We start from the raw sequence: 24,318 nt of genomic DNA, 5'->3' as shown, positions 1-24,318 counted from the left end.
AAATACACAGAATGTCTTTGTGTGTGTTTTAGCATTAAGATTTCTTTTCACTAGAACTCTTCACCTGACCTCATGAATGCTCTTGTGTCTCCACAGCCAAACTCCAAAATTTAGTGGAAAGCCTTCCCAGAAGTGGAGTGGAGGTTATTGTAACAGCATCGAGGGACTAAATCTGAAATGGGATGTTCAACAAGCACATATGAGTGTTATGGTCAAGTCTCCACAAACTTTTGGCCATATAGTGTATATTCAAGACGTTGTATATCGCAATAACTTTGTTGTTTCTCAGTCGGTAACGTGTTTTTAAAAAATTAAGATCTATATTTAATTCCATGCATCCAGAAGTTTCTTTTCTCATTTACATGTACGGATAATGTATTTGCAAAGTACATTCAATGTAAACGTCTTATTATAAACATCAATATCGCTTCCATGGTAGTGAAATATAATATTCGTTTTGCTAATCTGGATTAAAATCCCAAGAAAATTACACAAAAATAGCATTCAATATCCAACCAAAAGATTCACAGCACACTCATCTACTGTGATCTGTGTCTCAAATTGAATGCTTATCTAGTAATAAGATATACTTATATAACATTTACAGGGTCAACGATTCACAGGACGAAATACAGTAGAAGCAGACGAGGAAGCTAAAAAGACCCAGATGATACATTTGTTCAACTGAAATGTAGAGGAAGAGAAGTTGTGTCTTAAATGGCAGACTATGAACTACATAATAAGTAGTAATAAAATCTCATTTGATTGATTATATATTTAGAGCAAGATCATTAATAATAATATAAATATAATCAACACTATACCTATGTACTCAAGTGTGTAGTAGGTGGTTTTTGTTTCCCCAGTAACGATTCAGATCAGGTCTAAACAGCATCCCAGTGAACAGAGGCGATTTAAAACCCCAAATGTTTTTATCAAATTTGATCTTAATTAGCATGCGTAACAAAAATTTTGATTTTCAACCAAATTTAAGATGCAGCGCCCTCTAGTGGTTTCCCTTTTCCGTTACTCCCAGTGCTAAGTGCAAATAATGTCCTGTGTCATTGGAGACGCAACTAGATGATCGCCGTTCTTTTTTATATATATATTTCCCCCCCATCATTTCATTTTGCTTTTATAAGATATATACGCTCACCATCCACTTTCTTTACGGTACACTGCTCAGTCAATCATGTGGTAGCAGTGCAATGCAGACAGAGGTTCAGCTAATGTTCACATCAAACATCAGAATGGGGAAGGATTGTGTTCTTTGTAACTTTGATTGTGGCATGGTTGTTGGTGCTGGTTTGAGTATTTCATAAACAGCTGATCTCCTGGGAATTTCACACACACACAAATCTCTAGAGATTCCACAGAATATATATATATTTTATATATATTTACTTTTGCAGAATTTGGCAGATGCCCTTATTCAGAGCGACTGACATTTATCTCAGTTATACATCTGAGCAGTTGAGGGTTAAGGGCCTTGTCCAAGGGCCCAACAGTGGTAGCTTGGCGGTGCTGGGGCTTGAACTCCTGACCTTCTGATAAGTAACCCAGAGCCTTTAACCACTGAGCCACCACATGGTCTGAAAAACAAAAAACATCGAGTGAGTGGCAGTTCTGTCCGTGGAAATGCGTTGTTGATCAAAGAAGTCAGAGGAAATTGGCCAGATTGGTTCGAGATGCCAGGAAAGATATAATAACTCAAATAATCATTTTTTTACAACCGTGGTGAACAAAAAAAAAAACATATCATAATTGTCGCTCACTCAGTGGCTGCGTCCGAAATTGCGTACTTTAACAGTACTAGTGAATTTGATGCAGTATGTATTGCACGGCAAGTTGTGTTTAACCAAGGTTTAGTACTTAAAAAGAGCCGACGCTGTCTTCCGTGTTTTTTTTTCTGAGCTCTTCCACGCCAGTCCTGCTGCATTGTGGGATTGTTTGACCCGTGTAGTGTCCATTGGTTGCATACTGCAAAATCTCGCCGGAAGCAGTTCGCCATCCGGGTATTGCTCGCCTACTGAGAATTTGAACATACTACCCCTCTGGCGTACTGCTTTTCGCATACCGTGTAGTAGGTAAGTATGCGGTTTCGAATGAAGCCAGTGTTTTTTGTTTTTTGCACTATTTTGACTGTCGTGTGTATAAATGTTTTTCACTTAATACAAAATGTATTTATTAATTTGTTTGTTTATATAAATTACATTTAGCCATTTAAGTACCTAATTTGCTTTATTAATATACGTATTATAGACCTTGTAGGTCAGAGGTTCTCAACCTTTTGTAACTAAAGCCCTCCCCAAGTCTCCCCTATCATGTGACACGCCCCCATTCCCCCCATATTGGAGGAGACCAGGTATAATGATTATCTATTCTATATAAAATATATCTATCTATCTATCTATCTATCATCTATAATCTGTTTTTGATAGATAGATAGATAGATAGATAGGTTTTTTTGCTTTTATACTTTTTAAATTACTTTTCATCACTTTTATGATTTTTAAAATAACTTTTATAAAGCTATATAACGGACAGGTATGGAACATGAATGATCAAAACTGTTTCTGAACACTATAACTACTTTGAACAAGAGAACTAGGCTGTAATAACGTGTGCTATTTTACATGGAAAACATGTTGCATTCCATTCGTCTATGAATGATGTAAATTGGGACGAAGGGCGCGTCTCGTTATCCATGACGTTCTTAAATCTGCTCTCAGCCCCTCACTGAACAGAGCAGACGCAGAGAGAGGTGAGAGTGCAGAGGGAAAGCAAGACCTCGCGCTTGCAGGACAGTACTGCCATTATTTGGAAAGTTGCTACGGTTTGTCCAAATAGTCGCTAGGCGTTTTTTTATTTTTATTTATTTTTTTATTTATAAAATGGAACATGGAAACAGGCAGTTATAGTTCCAATACTCAAACCTGGAAAAGACCCGTCAGATCCAGCAAGCTATAGACCCATAGCATTAACGTCACAGCTAGGCAAAACTATGGAGAGGATAGTAACAGATAGACTAGATCACTATATAGAAAGTAAAGGGCTTCTTTCACCGTATCAGTCAGGATTTCATGAAGGGAGGGGGACAATGGATTCTATATAATGCCTTGAGTCAGAAATTAGGAAAGCTCAGACTAACAAAGAAAGTGTAATTGCTGTATTTTTTGATGTTAAAAAGCGTATGATATGCTTCGGAAGGATGGACTTCTAATTAAACTTGACAAATTAGGAATAAATGGTAAGATGTATAATTGGGTATTAGACTTCCTGAACAAATGAGCAATAGAAATTAGAGTAGGTGCAGAGTACTCAAATAGGTATGCAGTGGAAAATGGCACCCCACAAGGAAGTGTATGTAGCCCAGTACTGTTTAATATTATGATTAATGACATATTTGATCATGTTGGAGAAAATATAGGAAAGTCACTTTATGCGGATGATGGGGCACTCTGGCTTAGGGGTCGGAATATAGAATATTTAAGAAAGAAAATGCAACATGCAATAGGGAAAGTAGAACAGTGGGCAAATGAATGGGGATTTAAACTATCAATTTCAAAAACACAAGGTATATGTTTCTCTAAACGTCATAAAACAGTACCACTTAAATGATATGGGCTAGATCTTGAACAGGTCAAGGCTGTGAGATTTTTAGGAATGTTTTTTTGATGAGAAGCTGACCTGGGGTCTGCATACTGATAAAATTAAAAACAAACGTAAAAAGATTAGTAATGTTCTGAGATGTCTGTCAGGGCGAGACTGGGGCGCAAGTAGGGCATTGCTCATAGATATATATCAGGCTCTTACGAGGGCCGCCTTTGATTATGGCTGCCTAGTTCGATGCCGTATATGTCGGCATCGAACTGTTCTACATCCGGAAAAAACTCGTCAATCCTCACATTCCTAGCATGCTTAGTTTTTTCCAGAAAAGCTTTGATGTCATCTACGCTATATTCACGGCCCGAAAAGCCACTTTGATTTAAACTACATGTGATACTGCAGTCAGATGATTCGCTCTCACTTTCTACCTCCACGGAATTTAACTCATCTGCAACATCTTTCCTCTTTGCTTGTGTATGAGGATGGTTTCGCCGTCTCTTTCTCTGGGGTACCTTGAACACATTCTCTTCCGTTTCCATGTGAGAGCTTTCATCCCCAACTTCATCAGCTAGAGACTGATCAACACTATCCAGTGACACATTACTGTCTCGTGTATCTTTATCACATAAATCTGGCTCAACCTCAGCTTTCTCTTCTTCACCTGGTTTAGCACAGACACCCTGGTGAGAGGGGCCAGCTTCAGGTGTCTCCACCTGAGAAGGTACTGCTGCTTCCGCTCTCGGTGTCTGGGCCCCATCCACCCCAACACCCTCTCCAGCAGTAACCTCGTTACCAGCGGCCTCGTTAGCATCATTACTATTTGCGGGATTGCCACGTTTTTCCGGACAGGCCTACACCAGATGACCAGTTAAACCACACCCAAAACACTTCATCGTTGTAGTTGTAGCATAAATGACATAATTAAAATCGTCCACCTTTACATTTAGTGTCAGATCATTATTATCCTTCATGACCATGTACACAAAACGTCTGAAAGACACGATATGTTTTACAAGAGGGGATTTACTTGTTATCGCTATCTTCTTGATCTGCGAGACCAGTTTTCCATAGCGAGTTAAAGTTTGGGACAGAATCTCATCCTTAATAAAAGGCGGAACATTATCACAATGATGACTTTTTTTGATGGGGTTGACAAAGGAAGCACTGAGGTAAACACACCATCAAGCACAACTCCATTGTCTACCATTTCGTTGGCCAAGTCCACCGTTTTCAAAAACAACACGACGGCACTATTCATACGGGCCGCAGACAGAATCTTGTCGTGTCCAACACTCTCCCCCACGGCCAGACTAACCTCCTCAACACTGGTGGTAGTGGCTACTTTTACAGCATGCCACCGTGTGAGGGAATCATACTTCCCCGTACCTGAGGCAGCCATGCTCCCAACCACGGAAGCAGACGCCCAGGTCAGCGGGAAAAATCACACACACACACACACACACACACACACACACACATACACAAACAAGAGTAAATTTAGAGTATCTCAGAAAACAAAGAATAAAAAGGAAATCGTATTTCTGAAGAAGAAAAGATAGAAAAGGGAACAAGCGAGAGAGAGAGAGAGAGAGAGAGAGAGAGAAACAAGAGAGAGACAGGCAAAGACAGAGAGAAACAGAGAGAGGGACAGATAGATAGAGAGAGACAGATAGAGAAACAGAGAGAGAAAGAGAAACAGAGAGAGAGAGAGAGACCGAGAAAGACAGAGAGAGAAAGAGAGAGAGAGACAGATAGAGAGAGACAGATAGAGAAACAGAGAGAGAGAGAAACAGAGAGACAGATAGAGAGAGAGACATAGAGAAACAGAGAGAGAGAGACAGAGAGACAGATAGAGAGAGACAGATAGAGAAACAGAGAGAGAGAGACAGAGAGACAGATAGAGAGAGACAGATAGAGAAACAGAGAGAGAGAGACAGAGAGACAGATAGAGAGAGACAGATAGAGAAACAGAGAGAGAGACAGAGAGACAGACAGACAGAGAAACAGAGAGAGAGAGAAACAGAGAGACAGATAGAGAGAGACAGATAGAGAAACAGAGAGAGAGAGAGAGAGAGACAGAGAGAGAGAGACAGATAGAGAAACAGAGAGAGAGAGACAGAGCGAGAAACAGACAGAAGAATTACTACAGAATTACAGATTTTTGATTAAACGTGCGTCACCTCCATTTCAGCTTCCTTGTCAATGACAGGAAACTGTAGATTAGATTAAACTGTCAATTAAATTCTTTTCACAGACTTGTACCTCCCTAAAACACCGATATACTCAACGACCGGTTACTATTTTTTAAAAATATACTTATTGAGCTTTTTGATTCATTAAAGTAGATGTCACTGTCTGTCTGGTTTTTTTAGTTGCTGTATGATTTTATTTAATATAAGCAGAAATGACATGGCACTCATGTTGTTATGATGTCACAGGCTTTGGATCTGGTGGCACAGCCTAAATTTTATTCAGGTCAAGGTTTTTGCATTTGCAGAATATCTTGTTTATTTTTGCACAAAATTCATATCTACAGCTCGTAATGCTGGTCAAAATTCCTGTACTGCCACGATGACGACGTATTTAATCATCATGTGCACCATGTAGGCTGAGTAGCAGAAAGCCACATGCACCAAATCTGGGAAACTACGCCTGGGTGCTGACTCAAATCAAGCCTGACTAAATGTATATATATACATATATATATATACACACACCACATATTCTTTTATACATATACAGTATATTCATACGTTATGATTCTTTACTGGAAACAAAGTCAAGCGTCGATCTGCCACCCCAAAACCCGTGACTGATCTCAATACACTGATTTATTAGGAAATTCTATAATGGTTGTTCGGTATGTAGTTAATCAAACATGGGGTAAGGTGTTGAGTATGCAGTGCTTTGCAGAAGTATTCACCTCTCCTGAACTTCTACACATTGGTAGTGTTCGAATCTGGACTGAAATGGACCTGACGGGAACGTATGTCATGAATCTAAACCAAGCTGTGGATAAATGAAAGTGCAGAGAATATTAGTATGATCAGTATAATATTATCTACGAATGAAAAACATAAAAGGTTACAGTGATTGCGGAAGTATTCACCCCCACTGCTGAAACAATCATGTATTAGAAGGAGTACATTAATATAAATCTGTGATCTGAATTGAAACTACCGTCGTAGACCATTAATCCACGTCTTCAGATCAGAGAATTCAGCGTAACAAAAATCAGCGCAATATCCGAAGCTGGAATCAGTTTAGTGAAGGTGATTTGAACATTGTGATGCTTTAAAAAAGAAATAAATAAAATAAAATAAAATAAAATAAACTAATCCTGATCAGTCGCGTTTAGGCCCCATAACAAACTCGTTCTCCATCCGTTTAGAATTGAAAGTCGTAAAAACATTTTATTATTACTCGTTACAACTTACAAAAAAATAAAATAAAAAGGTAAAGGGATCACAGAGAAAACAGCTCCAGCAAAATTCATACAATCATACAAACATTAAGAAAAGACAGAGGAAGTGGTGATCGTATCAAAGTGGATTTATAATAAAAAAAGGCCAAGGCACTGTCAACGTAAGAAGAAAAACATTTGTTTTTTTTAAAAAAAAAAAAACAGATTGTATCCAAATACCACAAAATGAGGTGTATAAAAGTGTGATTGCATGTGATTTGTGTTTTGACTAAATCAAGGAAATAAAGTACAGTACTAAGACTAAGAATATCTTTAACCCTTTAAATCTATTTAATAACTTATTCTGTGAATGTATCAATTTAAATAATAACACTATTTTCCACCTTGCTACATATATATGTATGTATAAATATATATTTATACATATAAAGTCCTGGATGACTGTTAGTTCGAGCATTTTTTTGGGTCCTATTCCGTGTCCGAGCACACTACACAGTAACTGGCTCATATCTGTGAGAAACTGGTAAAGAACCCGATCAGGACTCAAATAAACTCCCTGCATTATCAGATTGTCAGAAACATGAACTCTTATTCTCAGTCAAAGCTGCGAACCCCCCATTGTGCCTCTGCATATGACTTCAGCACCAAAATCACAACCGTGTCCCCACACACACATGCACGCACACGCACACACACGCACACACACACACACACGCTCACTCACTAGTAGGACAATCTGGGTGTTGAGATGAAAGGAAGGAAAGAGAGAAAGAACAGAGGGAGACAGAGCAGAGTACCTCCTGAACCTACTGCTAACGGCTACAACTTTAGATAACATTTAAAAAAAGCAGACATTAATGAGGTAAAATATCGATGGCATGCTTATAAAGCCTTTATAAACCCTTTGAAAGTAGTAAGTATGTGCAATTCTCTCTATGTGTTCACTGCAAGAGGAGAACGATTCAAGTAGACATGCAGATCATTTCCTAGTACAGGAAGAGTCTGTCAAATCCTTCAAAAGTCTAATCTAAACATCTAATCTTGTCCATGTATAAAGACAAAGGCAATTACTGTTGAATTTGCCCGATGACAAAAAATAAATAACTTAAAAGTAAGGCCCAACACCACCTCCTCTCACACATCCTTTCACACGTCTTTCTCTGTTTATTTCCTTTTTTCAGTGCATGTGTGTGTGTGTGTGTGTGTGTGTGTGTATATATATATATTGACGAGAAAGGAAATAGGCTCAAGAGTCACGAAGTGGAGCGATTAAACATCATGCTTGGCTCTCTCTATTATCCGATCTCAGTCGAATCTCTCTCTCCGTTCACATAGCAATGGATCTGCCTCTTATTGCCTTTCTCTGTCTCGCAATCTCTCTGTTCCCTTTCAGTCAGCTCTCTCGCTCCCTCTTTCAGTCCTCTCTCTTTTCTTGCCTTGCTCTCTCAGGTTTTTTTCCTCTCTTTTTTTCTCTTCACATCTTGCGCATGACCAGGACAGTGGTGAGAACTCCAGCCAGAAAGACGCCGACAGTCTTCCAGGTTGGTGTGCCAAAGTAGGTCTGGATCCCCTCCTGAGGGAGAGAGAGAGACAGAGAGAGAGAGAGAGAGAGAGAGAGAGAGAGAGAGAGAGAGAGAGACACAGACAGACAGAGAGAGAGAGACAGAGAGATAAAAACAATATTATACTTGATCTTTGTTGGTCTCCACTCCTGGTTTATGGCGTGTGGCAGCCTACAAGAGACCTTCCTTTAGTTTACACGCGAGGAGAGATGTCTACTGCTCTAAGTGGAGGAAATTTCTTGATTTTCTGCAGTTTGCAGTAAGTTTTGCGGTACTTTTGTGGCGAGGTAGGAACAATATTGTACCAATGGTCACAGTAACAATGTCCTGGTTTCGTATGGAACCTGACAGATATACCCCCATCCCCCCCCCCCCCCCCCATGTTTTATTTTATTAAATTTTTTTTTTTCCAAAGGTGTCAAGTTTTTAACTACCGGTCAAAAGTTTGTGGACACTCGACTGAAATGTTTCTCATGTTCTTAAAGACCTTTTGATCTGAAGGTGTGTGATTAAATGTTTGAAATCGGTGTCGTAGACAAAAATATAATCGTGCTGACATATTCGTTTCTTTCATTAGAAAAATAACATTTTAATTAACAAAAAATATTTTTTAAAAGGACGACGCGGAGAGAAATATCCCGAAAAGCAGCCGATAAGAGTCCAGCGTCGGTGTGAACTCCTTTAATACTGTTTAAAAATCATCTCAGGGAAATTCCTCAAGAAATCGCTCGAGAAAACACCAAGAATACATTTCTGGAAATTCTGCTCAAAAAGGACGTCTACTCTGAAGATGCTAAAATACTCAATTATTTAGATTTATTTTAGATTTTTTACCACAACATAATTCCCATAGTTCCACTTGTGTTATTCCAGAGATTTGACGACTTTATTATTATTCTAAAATGTGGGAAAAATAAAAATAATGGATGAGTGTGAACTTTTTGTATGTACTATTTTTATTTGCATTGATTCGTTCTCATTTTGTTTTGTGTCTCTTTGCTTATGGTTTTTGTGCTAAGTGATTGAGCATATGTTTGTTCTACATTCTTGTCTGTTTGTAAAAATAAGAAAACCCAATAAAGAATAAATCATTGAAAAAAAAGTGTACTTACTTACTTGTTTAAATAATAATCTAGGTGGGATATTAGTATCCAGTATAGTTAAACGCCCATAATATATGAGATTAAGTGAATATGAAAAGTTGTCTTGCATGTCCCAATCAAAAAATAAGCAGCGAGATACTTACCCAGCCTCCCTGTTCCCTAATCCAATTAATCACATGTTCCCGCAGGTAGTCCAGAGTCCAGTCAATGATGGTTCTGATGATGTCTGGAATTTTCGTCAGGAGAGCCTGAAATTGTATGTGAACGAGAGACAGGTCGAAAAATGCAATGAGGATTCATGCAAATGTAAAGATAGCTAATAGAGACAGATACAGGGATGGGGGAAAAATACAGCTTTACAAAAGAAACGAGACTTCCCTCGGTTTCAAGTTAGACTGGTGCTTTAAAGTTTGTATATAGTTTGTACAAGTTGCTATATATCTGCATAAATATGACATGAAACATCGTCAAAAGTCCTAACAGTACTGGTCACGCCAGATACTGAAAGCAAAGGTTCACATACTTTTGTCTCTCACAGATATGGGATGGATATTGGATCATTTTTCTCAATAAATAAACGGCCAAGTATAATATTTTTGTCTCGTTTGTTTAACTGGGTTCTCTTGGTCTACTTTGTGAAAATATGATGAGGTTTTAGGTCGTATTTATGCAGACATGTTCTACAGGGTTCACAAACTTTCAAGCACTACTGCGCACTGAGAGTAACTGGGCATGAAAAGGATAAAGAATCCTGTCTTGGAGACGGAAGGAAGGCTTTCGTTAAGGCCGAGTTAATTAGTGTCCTTGCCTTGATCACAAGTCGACAAGCAAAGTAGAAAAGCGCCACCACTCTGCCCCAGTTAAACTTCCCATCCGAGAAAATCTCGCGCGCCACCTTCACAAACACTTCTTTAGTTGGCTGGAGAGCTGAGTCGGCTAACATTCTGTCATGGAGAGAGAGAGAGAGAGAGAGAGAGAGAGAGAGAGAGAGAGAGAAACAGTGAAAATATGGTACAAAAGTGGGATTTTCCTCCTTGTTCCATCCGACTCTGGCAGGCACGCACGCACACACACACACACACACGTGTAAATAAGAAAAATAAACAGAAAAAAATATATATAAATAGTATATTTTAAAATAAATGGCAGGAACAAAGAGCTCTCCCAAGACCTTCACAACCTTATTGTTGTGAAACATATTGATGGAATCGGATACAGACGTATTTCAAGACTTCTGAATCTTCCAGTAAGCACCACTGGAGCCATTATCCACAAGTGGAAGCAACATCACTCCATCATCAACCGGCCATGCACAGGAGCTCCTCGCAAGATTTCTGACCAGGGAGTCAAAAGAATAGTCAGAAGAGTAGCCCAAGAGCCAAGGACCACTTGGAAAGAGCTCCAGAAACACTTGGAGGCAGCAGGTACCATCGTTACAGAGAAAACAATAGTCAACGCACTCCACTGCTCACACTCACCGCACAGGACTGCATTACTAAAGAAAAGGCATGTCGAAGCTCGTTTAAAGTTTGCTACAACTCATTTGCACAAGCCTATGAAATACAGGGAGCGTGTAGTTTGGTCAGACGAGAGCAAGATTAAACTTCTTGGCTGTCATACTACACACCATGTTTGGAGAAGAAATGGTCTTTAAATCTTGTTCAGTTGGATTCGAGTCAGGTGATTGACTGGGACATTCTAACACCTTGATTTTTTTTCTCTGAAACCAATTGAGAGTTTCCTTTGCTGTATGCTTTGGATCGTTGTCCTGCTGGAAGATCCACCCACGTCTCATCTTCATCATCCTGGTGGACGGCAGCAGATTCTTCTCAAGAATCTCCCAGTAAAGGGCTCCCTTCATCGTTCCTTCAATTATATGAAGTCTGCCAGTACCATGCGATGAAAAACAGCCCCACACCATGATGCTTCCACCTCCAAACTTCACTGCTGGTGTAGTGTTTTGAGGGTGATGTGCAGTACAATATGTTTAGAAGAATGGACCAAAATCACACCTGAATACTGCGGCCCATTAATTTCTTTTTGCGGCCTTCTCCACTAAGTATTAAATACATTTCAGTTAGCGTGTTCAATAATTTTTTCCCCGTGTCATTCCACTTTATTACACATAACTTAATTTATGGACTTTGACGTTGTGAATTCTTTATATTTGCGGATTTCTTGAGTTTGTCTGGTGAAAACTGTATGTGAACAGGCTCTTTGGAAAAATATTTACTGAAAAAAATGTTGCCGCGTTCAATACTTATTTCCCCCACTGTATACACACACACACACACACACACACATACACACACGTACAGGTTGAACTGAACACATAATAATAAAAGTATATAACATAAGAAGCAGGCAGACATCACACTTTTATTACTAACACGACAGGAAACTTATTATTGAATGATGTATTTATCAATGCAGAAATGCAAAACACTTTCATTATTTGGTTTCTGTTAGCTCAGACCAAGGTTTGTTTACTTTATGTCCAGTGAACTGACTTCACCGCCGGGTGAATTTTCTTTATTTCGACACAAAATTGTAATCTCACCTCTGTAGGTCTACGTTGTTGTCCAGCTCGTCTCCAATCTGCTGTAAGTACTGAGCGAGTTTTTTATGGGTGGGGTCGCAGAGCTCGCTCCCGCCCAGTTCGTGCCGTGATACAACGGTGCCGCTGTCCCCATGACGACGAACTCGCTCATAAATGAAACTGTGCATCATAGAGAAAGAAGGGTCAGGCTCGATAGAGGAATGAGGCAAAATATAATATAATATAATATAATATAATATAATATAATAAAATAAAGGAAGACAGGATGGAGCCTCACTCCTTCAGCAGCACAGCTCCTACTTCTAATATTTGGTCATTGCTGGTGCCTGAAAGACAAAATGTCACAGCTCAGGCCATCGTCTGTAAGAACTCGGTTTAATCTCATACGAGAAACCAGACCGAGTTCTGTACGTGAGTGTGAAAGAAGAACCACAGATTGAAGACGAGGCTGCTGGCCTGTTCGTTTCTCTCCAACGACAACCAATGACTCAGCAAAGTAAATTAAATCACAATTGCACAACGTGATCACATGGCCTATTATGATCACATGGCCTATTATGATCACATGACCTATTATGGTCACATGACCTATTATGGTCACATGACCTATTATGGTCACATGACCTATATATGAACTATAAGTGTAATATTAAGGATTTTACTTTTTGTTCTAAAGAGGAGACAGGACATTATTATTATTATTTGTAAATGACTACACTTCCTACATGAGCAGCACTAATTCAAGTAAACACTGACTAACCAGTGGAGCTAAACAATCAACACAGAGATGATAATGATGATGTCATCCCTCTATCAAGAAAAACAACATCATCATCATCATGATCAGCTCATGATCTAACTGATAAAGCACTTTATTTCCAGGAGGCTAAGATGTTACCTGTTTATTAAACATGAGCGAGTCTTTGTTGACACTGACAGCGAGCTGAGAATATGTACGGGCATGTTTCTGTCTCCCGTTAGCTTAGCTATGCTAACTAGCCTGCTAGCCGACATGAGGTTCACAAAGCTTCCGTATCCCTTTTATTTTATTTTATTTTTTTGCCAATATAAATATATATATATATATATATATATATATATATATATATATATATATATATATATATATATATACATATTTAAACGATTCAAATACACTAGTGTTTTGTTAGACATGTTGAATACTGCGTTGAACAATACTGGTTAAATTAGTCTTACCCGCATCGCCTTCTCCTGATAGCGCCGCTGCCATGTTCGTGTGAAAAATGATTACACTGGACTTCCGCCTTGAGTGACGCAAACGTTAGGGGCAGGAAGAAGGGCGTACCCGGAAGTGCACGCTCATCTACATCTGTATTGTTTTTATTTATTAAATTGTTATGATTTAATTTAATTATTAAATAGAGTGCTATGTTACTATTACAGCATTAGAGATATGCGGAAAATAATAAATATATGATTCTATGTTAAAAAAAAAATGGTCCTTGTGGGTCTCTACTGGTAATTTGTTCCCTTCTACTGGTGGCATGTTATGTCTAGTGGATACCATTAAGGACCAATAATGGTAATGGTAATGGTTTTAATGCTAAGCTGATGATTTGTAATGGTATTTTTTTATATAGTGGAAACCATTAGAATGTCTGTGATTTTTTGTATTGTTTTTATGTTTGTTTTTTCAGCATGGATGTTATGTCTAGTGGATACCATTAATGACCTATGTCCTTAATATGAACTAGTACGTAATGGAAACCATTTGGTAATGGTTGTAATGGTTAACGGCTGATGGTTTGTAATGGAATTTGTAGTGTAAACCATTAGAATTTATGTGATGTTTCTATTGGGGTTTTTTTTCCAGCAGGGAGGGCAAATAAAACGTATATTAAACACAACAACAGCAACAACACCATAGAGATGCACTATATGTCCAAACGTATGTAGACACCTGTCCATCACATCCGTATGTGGTTCTTCCCCAAAATGTTGCCATGAAGTTAGAGGCACACAAATACACAGAATGTCTTTGTGTGTGCATTAAGATTTCTTTGTAGCATTAAGATTTCTTTTCACTAGAACTCTTCACCTGACCTCATGAATGCTCTTGTGTCCCCACAGCCAAACTCCAAAATTTAGTGGAAAGCCTTCCCAGAAGTTGAGTGGAGGTTATTATAACAGCATCGAGGGACTAAATCTGAAATGGGATGTTCAACAAGCACATATGAGTGTTATGGTAAAGTCTCCACAAACTTTTGGCCATATAGTGTATATTCAAGATGTTGTATATCGCAATAACTTTGTTGTTTCTCAGTCGGTAACGTGTTTTAAAAAAATTAAGATCTATTTTAATTCCATGCATCCAGAAGTTTCTTTGTTCATTTACATGTACGGATAATGTATTTGCAAAGTACATTCAATGTAAACGTCTTGTTATTACCATCAATATCGCTTCCATGGTAGTGAAATATAATATTCGTTTTGCTAATCTGGATTAAAATCCCAAGAAAATTACACAAAAATAGCATTTACTGTGATCTGTGTCTCAAATTGAATGCTTATCTAGTAATAAGATATACTTCTATAACATATACAGGGTCAATGATTCACAGGACGAAATACAGTAGAAGCAGACGAGGAAGCTAAACAACCCAGATGATAAATTTGTTCAACAACGGAAATGTAGAGGAAGAGAAGTTGTGTCTTAAATGGCAGACTATGAACTACATAATAAGTAGTAATATATTTAGAGCAAGAGCCATCCATCCATCCATCCATCTTCTACCGCTTACTCCTTCTTCAGGGTCGCGGGGGAACCTGGAACCAATCCCAGGGAGCATCGGGCACAAGGCGGGGTACACCCTGGACAGGGTGCCAGTCCATTGCAGGGCACAATCACATACACACTCATACACCCATTCATTCACTACAGACACTTTAGACACGCCGATCAGCCTACCATGCATGTCTTTGGACTGGGGGAAGAAACCAGAGTACCCGGAGGAAACCCCCGCAGCACGGGGAGAACATGCAAACTCCGCACACACATGGCCCCGGCGGGAATCGAACCCCGGACCCTGGAGGTGTGAGGCGAACGTGCTAACCACTAAGCCTAGAGCAAGATCATTAATAATAATATAACTATAATCAATACGATTCCTATGTACTCACGTGTGTAGTAGGTGGTTTTTGTTTCCCCAGTAACGATTCAGATCAGGTCTAAACAGCAGCCCAGTGAACAGAGGCGATTTAAAACCCCAAATGTTTTTATCAAATTTGATCTTAATTTGCATGCGTAACAAAAACTTTAGATTTTCAACCAAATTTAAGATGCAGCGCCCTCTAGTGGCTTCCCTTTTCCGTTACTCCCAGTGCTAAGTGCAAACAATATCCTGTTTTTTTGCACCATTTTGCGTAAGAGACTGTCGTGTGTATAAATGTTTTCCAATTAATACAAAATGTATTTATTAATTTGTTTGTTTATATAAATTACATCTAGTCATTTAAGTACCTAATTTGCTTTATTAATATACGTATTATAGACCTTATAGGTCAGAGGTTCTCAACCTTTTGTAACTAAAGCCCCCCAAGTCTCCCCTATCATGTGACACGCCCCCATTCCCCCATATTGGAGGAGACCAGGTATAATGATTATCTATTCTATATAAAATCTATCTAATTATATATATACACCTCATCTATAATCTGTTTTTGATAGATAGATAGATAGATAGATAGATAGATAGATAGATTTTTTTTTGCTTTTATACTTTTTACTGACTTTTCATAACTTATGATTTTTAAAATAACTTTTATAAAGCTATATAACGGACAGGTATAAAACATGAATGATCAAAAATGTTTCTGAACACTATAACTACTTTGAACAAGAGAACTAGGCTGTAATAACGTGGACTATTTAACATGTAAAACATGTTGCATTCCATTCATCTTCTTTTCTAAAACCTTTCGCATATGTATTATGTAAATTGGGACAAAAAGTATAATATTTATAAGGTTAATGCGTTTAAAGCATTTTCTTTCTTCATTTTTTAATTTTATTTTAATTTACAGTGAAGGTTAAGGATTATTACAATGTAGATATATGCGCTGAAAGGGCTGGCTTTAGGATGCGTCATATCCGGTTGTGCGGCTCTTCCGCCCGTCTCGCGCATGTGTAGTTCTCTTTACGACTCGGCTGGCAAAGATGGCGGACACTCAGGTATGTTCAGCCAAGCGGCGTGGTAGTCATAAAGCGGTTATTTTGCAATACGTTTTAGCTGGTTATCGCAATTTGTGATATATATGAGTGCAGGAAATCGATATTTATGTAAATTCAGTCGTTTATCGAGTGTTTGTTGATTATTTTGTCATATTTTTGGACTTGGTGGTGAGCGGAAACAGTCGCGAGGGCCGCGCGGGGTAATAAAGCGTGTGCTCTTCTTGTACAGCAAGAGAGATAGTCTCTTTGTTTAAAGAAAAAAAGAAACAACAACTTCACTTTGAATGGTTTATTAAGCGTTTTCTGGATGTATATTTCTTTTTGAGAGTGCTAGGTATCTGTAAGGCCTGCACACAATCCGTGCTGCCTAAAGCGCAGCTCCAGCACATGGCTATGAATAATATCTTAAATTGATTGGTTTCCAAACATGGAGATGAACATGTGTTTTCACATTCACTCCTGAAAATACTAAAATATACAGGATAGGGGGTCTCCTGGACCAGGTTTGGGAGCCTGATTTGCTTGTCAAGCCAACCAGTTTAACTGCAGAAAGGTAAAACCTTAATCCTGTATTGTTTATTTTTTTTTATATATATATATATATATGAGACATTGCTTTTTCCTATACATGTACACTTAAAAAAAAAAAGGTCAAGAAATAACCTTGCCCTGTTATGTACACTGAGGCATTTTTAAAGTTAATGTGTATTTGAAACTAATTTGCATCAAATGACTTGATTAGATTTGTACAATTCAGTAATCATATGGGGAAAGAATCATATGGTCCTGTGTAGGTTAATCTGATCTCCTCCTACTGCAGATGATGTCTTTTCTCACGATGGTCTTCCAAGCCGTTGAGGCTTTGACGACATTGCCTATATGGCTACACTGATGCAGTCCTTACTACTAACCTTCCCGAGACACGTACTTGATGTGCATCGAGTAAAACATTGTTGTTTTTTCTTCCTCCTTTTCTGTTGGCAGAATGAGAGGTCTTATCAGAAGCAGCCCACCATCTTCCAGAACAAAAAGCGAGTGTTGGTCGGTGAAGTGGGTGCGAAAGAGAAGCTCCCACGTTACCACCGAAATGTTGGCTTAGGCTTCAAAACCCCCAGAGAGGTGAGCTCAAATTTGCCATCGCATTTGGCTAGCTGCAAGTGATGTCTTTTCTCACGATGGTCTTCTGAGCCTTTGTGGTTTTGAGGATAATGCCTTATGGCTATGCTGATGCAGTTTTTCTACATGGTTGTGGGATTTTTTTTTTCTTTTCTTGCAAGTCTACACAACCTGCATTGTTTGTTTTACATGAAGACTTAGTGTTTTTTTTCTGTACTCCCCCCCAGGCAATTGAAGGCACTTACATTGATAAGAAATGCCCCTTTACTGGCAATGTGTCCATCAGAGGTCGTATTCTGTCTGGTAGGTTTCCTTGGCTTAATTCTTCCCATTCGATCGTTTGAGTGTGTGTTTTGTGGCATTTACTGGGTTGCAAATGATGTCTTTTCTCACGATGGTCTTCCAAGTCCTTTGGGCTCTGACGACTTCGCCTTATGGCAATACTGAAGCTTCCAGCATCCACAAATTTCTTTCTTTTTTTCCACTATTGAAATTAACATTTTTAAGCATTAATCTCATACCTGCTAAATTTACTAGTGGCAAGTTTATTTGTAAGTGCAGTTGATCTTAAACTTTGGCGTGAATGCTGCAGGTGTGGTGACCAAGATGAAGATGCAGAGGACCATCGTGATCAGACGCGATTACCTGCACTACATCCGCAAGTACAACCGTTTTGAGAAGAGGCACAAGAACATGTCTGTCCACCTCTCTCCCTGTTTCAGGTGAATTTTAGTTGCTTGATCCAATCAGCTGTAAAATTTCAAAGTACACTCTGTAAGCTGTTGCTGCTGATAGATTGTTTAAGCTGCATATGATGTTTTTTCTCACGATGGTCTTCCAAGTCTTTGACTCTGACGACATTGCCTAATGGCATTACTGATGCAGCTCTTCATGAATATGGACTGTCTTAGTCATGTTTTGTAACAATTTAAGCTGCTATGTATACATGTATGCATCTATGATTAAGAATATACAGTGCTGAACTAGTTTTTCAGTTGTACTGTTTATTGATGCTGGTTTTCTTCGTCGCCATGATTCAGCCCAAGTGAAAAGTGTGTTTTCTTGTGGTGTGGATTTGTCATGAGTGGGTCAAAGCATCATTTCTCTCATTGGGGAATTAAGATCCTTCTGTGTTGTGTTTTTTGTCCATTTTCTGCAGGGATGTGACTGTGGGTGACATCGTCACTGTCGGAGAGTGCAGACCCCTCAGCAAGACTGTGAGGTTCAACGTGCTGAAGGTCACCAAAGCAGCAGGCGCCAAGAAACAATTCCAGAAGTTTTAAAACCGTTCACTGAACATTTTCTGGGTTCCGCTGTATTGCCATGACATTTGGAAGTGAAATTAAATCTGTTCTTTAGATCTGTGTGAGGGTGGTTTTTAACTTCAGTTTGCTGGAATTGCTTGCATGGCCTTTCTGACCGTGCGCTGCCAATCAGGACTTCCCTGGTGAATACAAACATAGACATCGCTCAAAACTGTTGTATGAAACTTCTTTCATCAAATATAAAAAAAAATTATCTTGTGACCATATGTTAGTGATATGAAGTTTTCTACTTACTTGCCATACATGGCAACAGTGAGTAAAGCAATAACGCTGTAATATACAGTTAATTCCCAAAAGTTACCTGATCAATAAGTACTCAAATTTATGCTTTAATATCTATGGAATAAACTATGGGTATTGCTGTACATTAAGAGACTTTAAATGCTTTAGATAACACGAATAAACCGTGCACTTAAGCATTAATGTATCACAGGTAACGTTTAACAAACCTGTACCATTTATAGTGTTATTGTAAATATAATAAACCAAACAAGCTAAATAACACTTATATAAGCCTATATTTATTCTGTAACTTGGTAAAAACCAATATGAACATCTAAAAATGTTTCCAGTTGTTTGGTGCCAAAATTAAGAGCTGAGGCTGAAAAGGAAGTTTCTATTTTTCAAATTTAAGTATGTATGTATTTTTAACATCACTTTTAATTATTCTTAATCATAGCCTGAGTGAAGCAGAAAATACAGGTGGCTTTCTTCAACATTTAAATAGTATATGATAACCTTTGTGATTTATCAATGCTGAATGACTTGTTAATATTAACGAATAAAATCATAATATATATTAGTGGTGCAGTTAACCATGTGCTAATCCATATATTAATGACCAAAATCCATTAAGTCTCTGACAACATTGATTTCTGTGCATTAAGTACTTCTCATAATATCAAAGTAAACACTTGGGCTCGTATAAGTAGACATTGTGTGAAACCAACAACTTACCTTCCTTTGGACTGCACAAATTAATTACATTGCACTACTTTGCAGTATAACTAGTGTTTTCTTATATACTATATTACTATATGTAGAACATTTTCCTATAGCTAGGATATCACCTACCAATTTTACATGGTAATGTCCATGTTGTGTCCAAGCAGTGTTTTATAGCTCAAAATGCTCCAATATTCAGTGCTAATTTAAATTCAGTGTGCTGTATATTTGGCTGGATAATACAGCTCTTAGGTTAGGCTCTTAGTAATTCAGACAACTCAAAACACATTATAAAATAGAGTATATTACTCCAATAAAAACTAACACACAGAAAGGATCTGCAGAAAAGCCATATCAAAGAATAGCTTTCTTATTCAGGTGGCACCTAATGTAGAATGCTCACAGCAGTTATTTGCATGGTTATTATAAAATAAAATAAAAAACGGGTGTTTGAAATGAAGGAACCTTTATAAACTGTCGGTAAACCGATGTACACTTTTCTTTGACTTCATCTGTTTATCTATAAATGCAAATCAGGTTTGGGTAGAAATCATGATGCTCTTTTAGCTCTATTCATGAGGCTGTTTTAGGATTACACCTACAGGTGCATCTCAAAAAATTTGAATATGGTGGAAAAGTTCATTTTCTCATTAAGTTCATTAATTTAATTTAAAAAGCGGAATTTTCATTTCAAGGGTTGCCTCACAGATGACACCAATTAGTATTTTATACTTCCTGGCATCTGATTGGTTCAAAATCTTTGTCAAGCCAATTAGCTTGGCCTTATGTAGAACTGAAATTTATTTTTAGACATTGACGGAGTTTGGCTAACAATGGTTGAGTGGCAGCTCTAACCGATTATAAGTTACTAACTCAAATGATACAAAATTACACAGAAATCATTAAAATTTAACAGTTCCTGTGTTAAAAAAAAAAAAACCCTAATTGGTCAGGTATGCTCAAAATATTTATATTGATCCACTTTGTACATCCTCTAATGACTAAATCAAATAGGAAGTTATACATTGACTGCAAGTTTATTGCTTGAAGTTCCAGCTCATTTAACTGTCAACCAAACTGTAGTTAAGGGTAGAGTAGATATTGCTGAGACTTTTAGAAACATTTTTTTTGCTGGCTTAAGTTCCGAGTCTATTAATTCTGGTACCTTTATGAAATCTGTTGACCCTGCTAAACATTGCCCTGAACAAGAGTTTAATTTTTCCTCCCATTTCAACTTCCCAAGTTTACAATGCTTTAGTTAAACTAGACATTAAAACATCAGAAGGAGTTGATAAAATTGAGCCCTATTTTTAACAAATGGCTGCTGGGATTGTGGCAGGGCCAATTGCTTCCATCTTTAATCCAAGATCAACTTCCAATACCATAGCAAGAATGTGGAAATCAGCAACAGTCATTCCGTTATTAAAAGGTGGACCCTTCAGCTCTTAGTCATTGCGTCTCCAGATTACCAGTTCTAACTTAAAAAAAAAAAAAAAAAAAAAACAAAAACCCCCTAATCATTGATAAACAATTTCTAGCTGAATATCCTTAATGATCACCAATTAGGTTTTAGAGCAAGTCACAGTACCATAACAGCAGCTGTGTTAGTCACAAATGACTAACTTTTTAGATAGCAAAAAAGTTCTGTGCAGCATTATTTGTTGACCTTTTGATTACAATCAATGGCTACAGAAGCTTAGGTCTATAGTTCTTAGTGAAGCTGCTCTAAAATGGTTGGAAAACTACTTAAGTGCACTGAATGTGTATGTTTGTGGCATTCCCAAGTGGAGGGAAATGTTTATCCCAAGTTTAGTAAATCCAATTATGCCACCCTGGGGGAGAATCAGGGAAATACTCCCAAATAAAGGCACACAAGTTTTACCAATCGGGGCACCTTAACGTCAGCCATCTTCTGGCTAGCCCACCTAGTTATGCAGTCAGTTTTGCTGGGAGTCCCTGCTTGCACTCTGCCCATTACAAGACAAGAGCATACCCAGTTGTGCATCAGAAGTAACAAAGCATCACAAGACATACAAGTTATAAAATTTTATTTAGACAAAGTCATTAGACTACCAGACATTTTCCAGAACCATGACTGGGCCAAGGCTCACTTCTCTCTCCAGCTGCAAGCCTGCAAATAAAGGTGAAGTGCATGAACAGGTTACAAAACCACAAATACAACAGAATCATAGGTTGTGTAGTGGCATTTCAGGTCAAAGACTGCAAATTGAAGCGACATGAACACCAACATGGTTCTCCCAAATACCTTGCTCTGATGAGAGATCACGTCCCTTCCTTGAACCACAGCTGCTGCTACAACAGCTGCATACCTGGTCAACACCATATGCAGCAGTCCATCTAGGAAGAAACAGTAGTGTTAGTGGTCACAGCTCATCTGCACTGTACCAACAGTGCCACAGCAACATACCTATTGCCTGAGAAGGAACAAGCCTTGTGCTCAGCATCAGCAGGGGCAGATGCTGCTGTTGCCTTCAAGATGCATGCAATATAGAACTGGCAACAAAGGGAGAACAAGTTATATTCAGACAGTTAAACAGGCCCATCACCCCTGTCCAAACAGTCATCACCTACCCAGCTACTGTTCACATGCTGAAACTTGAATGCCTCCAGCTGAAACCCCAGCTTAGCTGCTTGAGTTTGGGGCATGAAGCGGGAACTGGACTGTGTAAGCTTGGCATCAATCAAGCACCTGGAAGGATTTACACAGTTAGGAATGTTCAGGACAGTTTACAAAGGCTCAAATGAACCTCACTCACCCATGGTTCTCAATGAAGGAATATCTGGGGACTGCATTTGTATCAGGGACAGCAGTGGCCACACAGCTGTCTACAAAGACACGCAGGGGCACATGGTTGAACTGCACTACAGATGCCTCAATATTTATAAGTTCACCCAGCTGGTAGTTGTAATCAGAAGGTCTTTTAGATATCCAGTCATCTACAAGGAGAAGCTTCATTAGTAACCCAGCCTCAAACAAGCAAGCTACAAGCCAACCATGATACAAACCCATCATGAGCCTCAAGGAGAAAAGGAGATGTTCCTCAGCAGCTTGAGCAGAAGCATATGGAATCCAAGCAGGCAGGAGAGCACTGCTACTCACATTGTGGAATCTGGAAAGCATTCGAGACAGGACCATCACAGATGAGCACATCCTTCCAAGTAAACCCAAACAGATTTTGTGGAATGGAGCAATACCTCAGATAGTGGCACTCAACAAAAGCTATAGCACCAGGACTTCTTAAAATGGGAGCACTACTTAAGGGCACTGAAGCAATACCAAGGGTGAAGATATAGACCAGCTCATTTGCAGTCACCTGAATGAGAGCGCTAAGTGTAAATTGAGGTCTGATAGTGAGCTTAAAGCAAAATTAAGGTATTTAGCAATAGAAGACTTACAGTCAACTTGCTGTTGCAGCCATGCAATGGTGATTCATAGACAAGGAATTGAGAAGAAACAGCCACCCCTTTGGCAGCACAGCCTCCCAGTGTGAGAGCAGCAATATTGAGGGGTGCACTAGTACCAAACAAGTCTTTTCTCACCTCTACATACACTGCAGTCTCATTGCACCTTGCTATTACACTCTGGGTAGGAACAGCATCAGACTGTCTTACAAAGTTCACTGGTGTTGGTGGGGTTGGGATTTGTGGTGCTGCTGGAAAACGCCAAGTCAGTTTCTTCACTGGTCTCTGCATTACTTGCTGGTCTTGAGCATCTGAAGGATTTTGAAGCCGCAATCCAAACGGGGCTACTGCAGGGTTTCCACTCTGGGGGCCACTTTGCATCCACTGAGAAGGCAACCCAGCAATCACTTGCAGTGAAGGATGACCTGGCTTGTTAGGTTGAAATCCAGCAGAAGCGTTCATCAATCCTGGCCATTGTGCTGCTGACAACCCAACTGTAATTATCAACAGCACACCAAACCCCACATGGTTGAAACCCATTGTTGTTAACAGACAACTGCAAGCACACCACTACTTGGAGAGCACCTCCTATTTATGCAGGTATTCAAGCATTTCTTAGCATCCTGATGTTCTTCTGAGCCTGTTGTGTAAATAATTGGACTGCCTAACAGATGACAGCAATTAGAATTTTACTGCCCCTTGCATGTGATTGGACCAATTGTTTAATTCTCTTAATTGTCTAGGTCACATGACCTAGCAAGCAATTTGCCAATCATAGAACTGAAATTTAACTTTAGTCCTTAATTGAGGAGGTGATGTAAAAAAAGTAAACAAATAAAAATATAAAACTGAAATGTCTTGTGTTGCCACAGGACATTTATTGTGAGCTGCAAAACAAACATACCTGCAGCTTACTTAAAGTGGGACTTTTGCTGTGGGCCCATGTGTTAGAAAGTAACAGAAACCAAAGGGGTATCCCTGAAAGCAAGGTTAACTTGACCTGACATAAACCCTGAACTCTAGGTTGATTAACCCAAA

General features: G+C 38.8%; 3 protein-coding genes and 4 non-coding genes across 8 annotated transcripts; 5 read left to right on the top strand and 2 right to left on the bottom strand.

Moving 5' to 3' along the window:
* Positions 1 to 7,002: 7,002 nt before the first annotated feature.
* Positions 7,003 to 13,534, bottom strand: LOC128602505 (apoptosis regulator BAX-like). Its single transcript, XM_053616369.1, has 6 exons — positions 13,477 to 13,534; positions 12,536 to 12,584; positions 12,259 to 12,417; positions 10,507 to 10,642; positions 9,842 to 9,946; positions 7,003 to 8,606 (listed from the first exon to the last, which is right to left on the bottom strand). The coding sequence occupies exons 1-6, from the start codon at positions 13,508 to 13,510 to the stop codon at positions 8,508 to 8,510; spliced, it is 582 nt and encodes a 193-aa protein (XP_053472344.1). The 5' UTR covers positions 13,511 to 13,534; the 3' UTR covers positions 7,003 to 8,507.
* A 2,859-nt stretch (positions 13,535 to 16,393) lies between these two features.
* On the top strand, positions 16,394 to 18,945 carry rps11 (ribosomal protein S11). The gene is made up of 5 exons (XM_053616325.1): positions 16,394 to 16,471; positions 17,456 to 17,590; positions 17,815 to 17,890; positions 18,180 to 18,309; positions 18,747 to 18,945. The coding sequence occupies exons 1-5, from the start codon at positions 16,457 to 16,459 to the stop codon at positions 18,868 to 18,870; spliced, it is 480 nt and encodes a 159-aa protein (XP_053472300.1). The 5' UTR covers positions 16,394 to 16,456; the 3' UTR covers positions 18,871 to 18,945.
* LOC128604528 (small nucleolar RNA SNORD35) lies at positions 17,287 to 17,372 on the top strand. Its single transcript, XR_008385196.1, has one exon. It is a non-coding gene; the product is annotated as a small nucleolar RNA SNORD35 (small nucleolar RNA).
* LOC128604526 (small nucleolar RNA SNORD35) lies at positions 17,624 to 17,708 on the top strand. Its single transcript, XR_008385194.1, has one exon. It is a non-coding gene; the product is annotated as a small nucleolar RNA SNORD35 (small nucleolar RNA).
* Positions 17,959 to 18,043, top strand: LOC128604555 (small nucleolar RNA SNORD35). Its single transcript, XR_008385199.1, has one exon. It is a non-coding gene; the product is annotated as a small nucleolar RNA SNORD35 (small nucleolar RNA).
* Positions 18,394 to 18,476, top strand: LOC128604544 (small nucleolar RNA SNORD35). Its single transcript, XR_008385198.1, has one exon. It is a non-coding gene; the product is annotated as a small nucleolar RNA SNORD35 (small nucleolar RNA).
* A 911-nt stretch (positions 18,946 to 19,856) lies between the features above and the next one.
* Positions 19,857 to 24,112, bottom strand: LOC128602471 (zona pellucida sperm-binding protein 3). Of its 2 annotated transcripts, XM_053616313.1 has the most exons (7): positions 23,275 to 24,112; positions 23,074 to 23,192; positions 22,885 to 22,988; positions 22,635 to 22,815; positions 22,450 to 22,567; positions 22,286 to 22,371; positions 19,857 to 22,215 (listed from the first exon to the last, which is right to left on the bottom strand). In XM_053616313.1, exons 1-7 carry the CDS (start codon positions 23,818 to 23,820, stop codon positions 22,071 to 22,073), a joined length of 1,299 nt encoding a protein of 432 aa, XP_053472288.1. In that variant the 5' UTR covers positions 23,821 to 24,112; the 3' UTR covers positions 19,857 to 22,070. The 2 variants fall into 2 exon arrangements, with proteins under 2 accessions (XP_053472288.1, XP_053472278.1); XM_053616303.1 differs by having other exon boundaries at positions 22,635 to 22,988.
* Between the last annotated feature and the right edge of the window lie 206 nt (positions 24,113 to 24,318).

Source organism: Ictalurus furcatus, chromosome 2 (assembly GCF_023375685.1).
Source record: "Ictalurus furcatus strain D&B chromosome 2, Billie_1.0, whole genome shotgun sequence".
In the NCBI taxonomy this organism is placed as follows: Eukaryota; Metazoa; Chordata; class Actinopteri; order Siluriformes; family Ictaluridae; genus Ictalurus; species Ictalurus furcatus.
The sequence above is the reverse complement of the archived record's forward strand: the minus strand, read 5'-3'. Positions and strand labels throughout refer to the sequence as shown.

What these genes read in the sequence shown, in the direction of transcription:
- LOC128602471 (XM_053616303.1), bottom strand. Translation starts at nt 23,820, where the DNA reads ATGGGTTTCAACCATGTGGGGTTTGGTGTGCTGTTGATAATTACAGTT. An exon ending in TCCTTCATTGAGAACCATGG is followed by an intron (nt 22,568 to 22,634) that starts GTGAGTGAGGTT and finishes AAATCCTTCCAG; the next exon opens with GTGCTTGATTGATGCCAAGC. An exon ending in AGCATGTGAACAGTAGCTGG is followed by an intron (nt 22,372 to 22,449) that starts GTAGGTGATGAC and finishes CTTTGTTGCCAG; the next exon opens with TTCTATATTGCATGCATCTT.
- rps11 (XM_053616325.1), top strand. An exon ending in GCTTCAAAACCCCCAGAGAG is followed by an intron (nt 17,591 to 17,814) that starts GTGAGCTCAAAT and finishes ACTCCCCCCCAG; the next exon opens with GCAATTGAAGGCACTTACAT. An exon ending in CAGAGGTCGTATTCTGTCTG is followed by an intron (nt 17,891 to 18,179) that starts GTAGGTTTCCTT and finishes TGAATGCTGCAG; the next exon opens with GTGTGGTGACCAAGATGAAG.
- LOC128602505 (XM_053616369.1), bottom strand. Translation starts at nt 13,510, where the DNA reads ATGGCAGCGGCGCTATCAGGAGAAGGCGATGCGG. An exon ending in GGAGCTGTGCTGCTGAAGGA is followed by an intron (nt 12,418 to 12,535) that starts GTGAGGCTCCAT and finishes TATGATGCACAG; the next exon opens with TTTCATTTATGAGCGAGTTC. An exon ending in AACAACGTAGACCTACAGAG is followed by an intron (nt 10,643 to 12,258) that starts GTGAGATTACAA and finishes TCTCCATGACAG; the next exon opens with AATGTTAGCCGACTCAGCTC.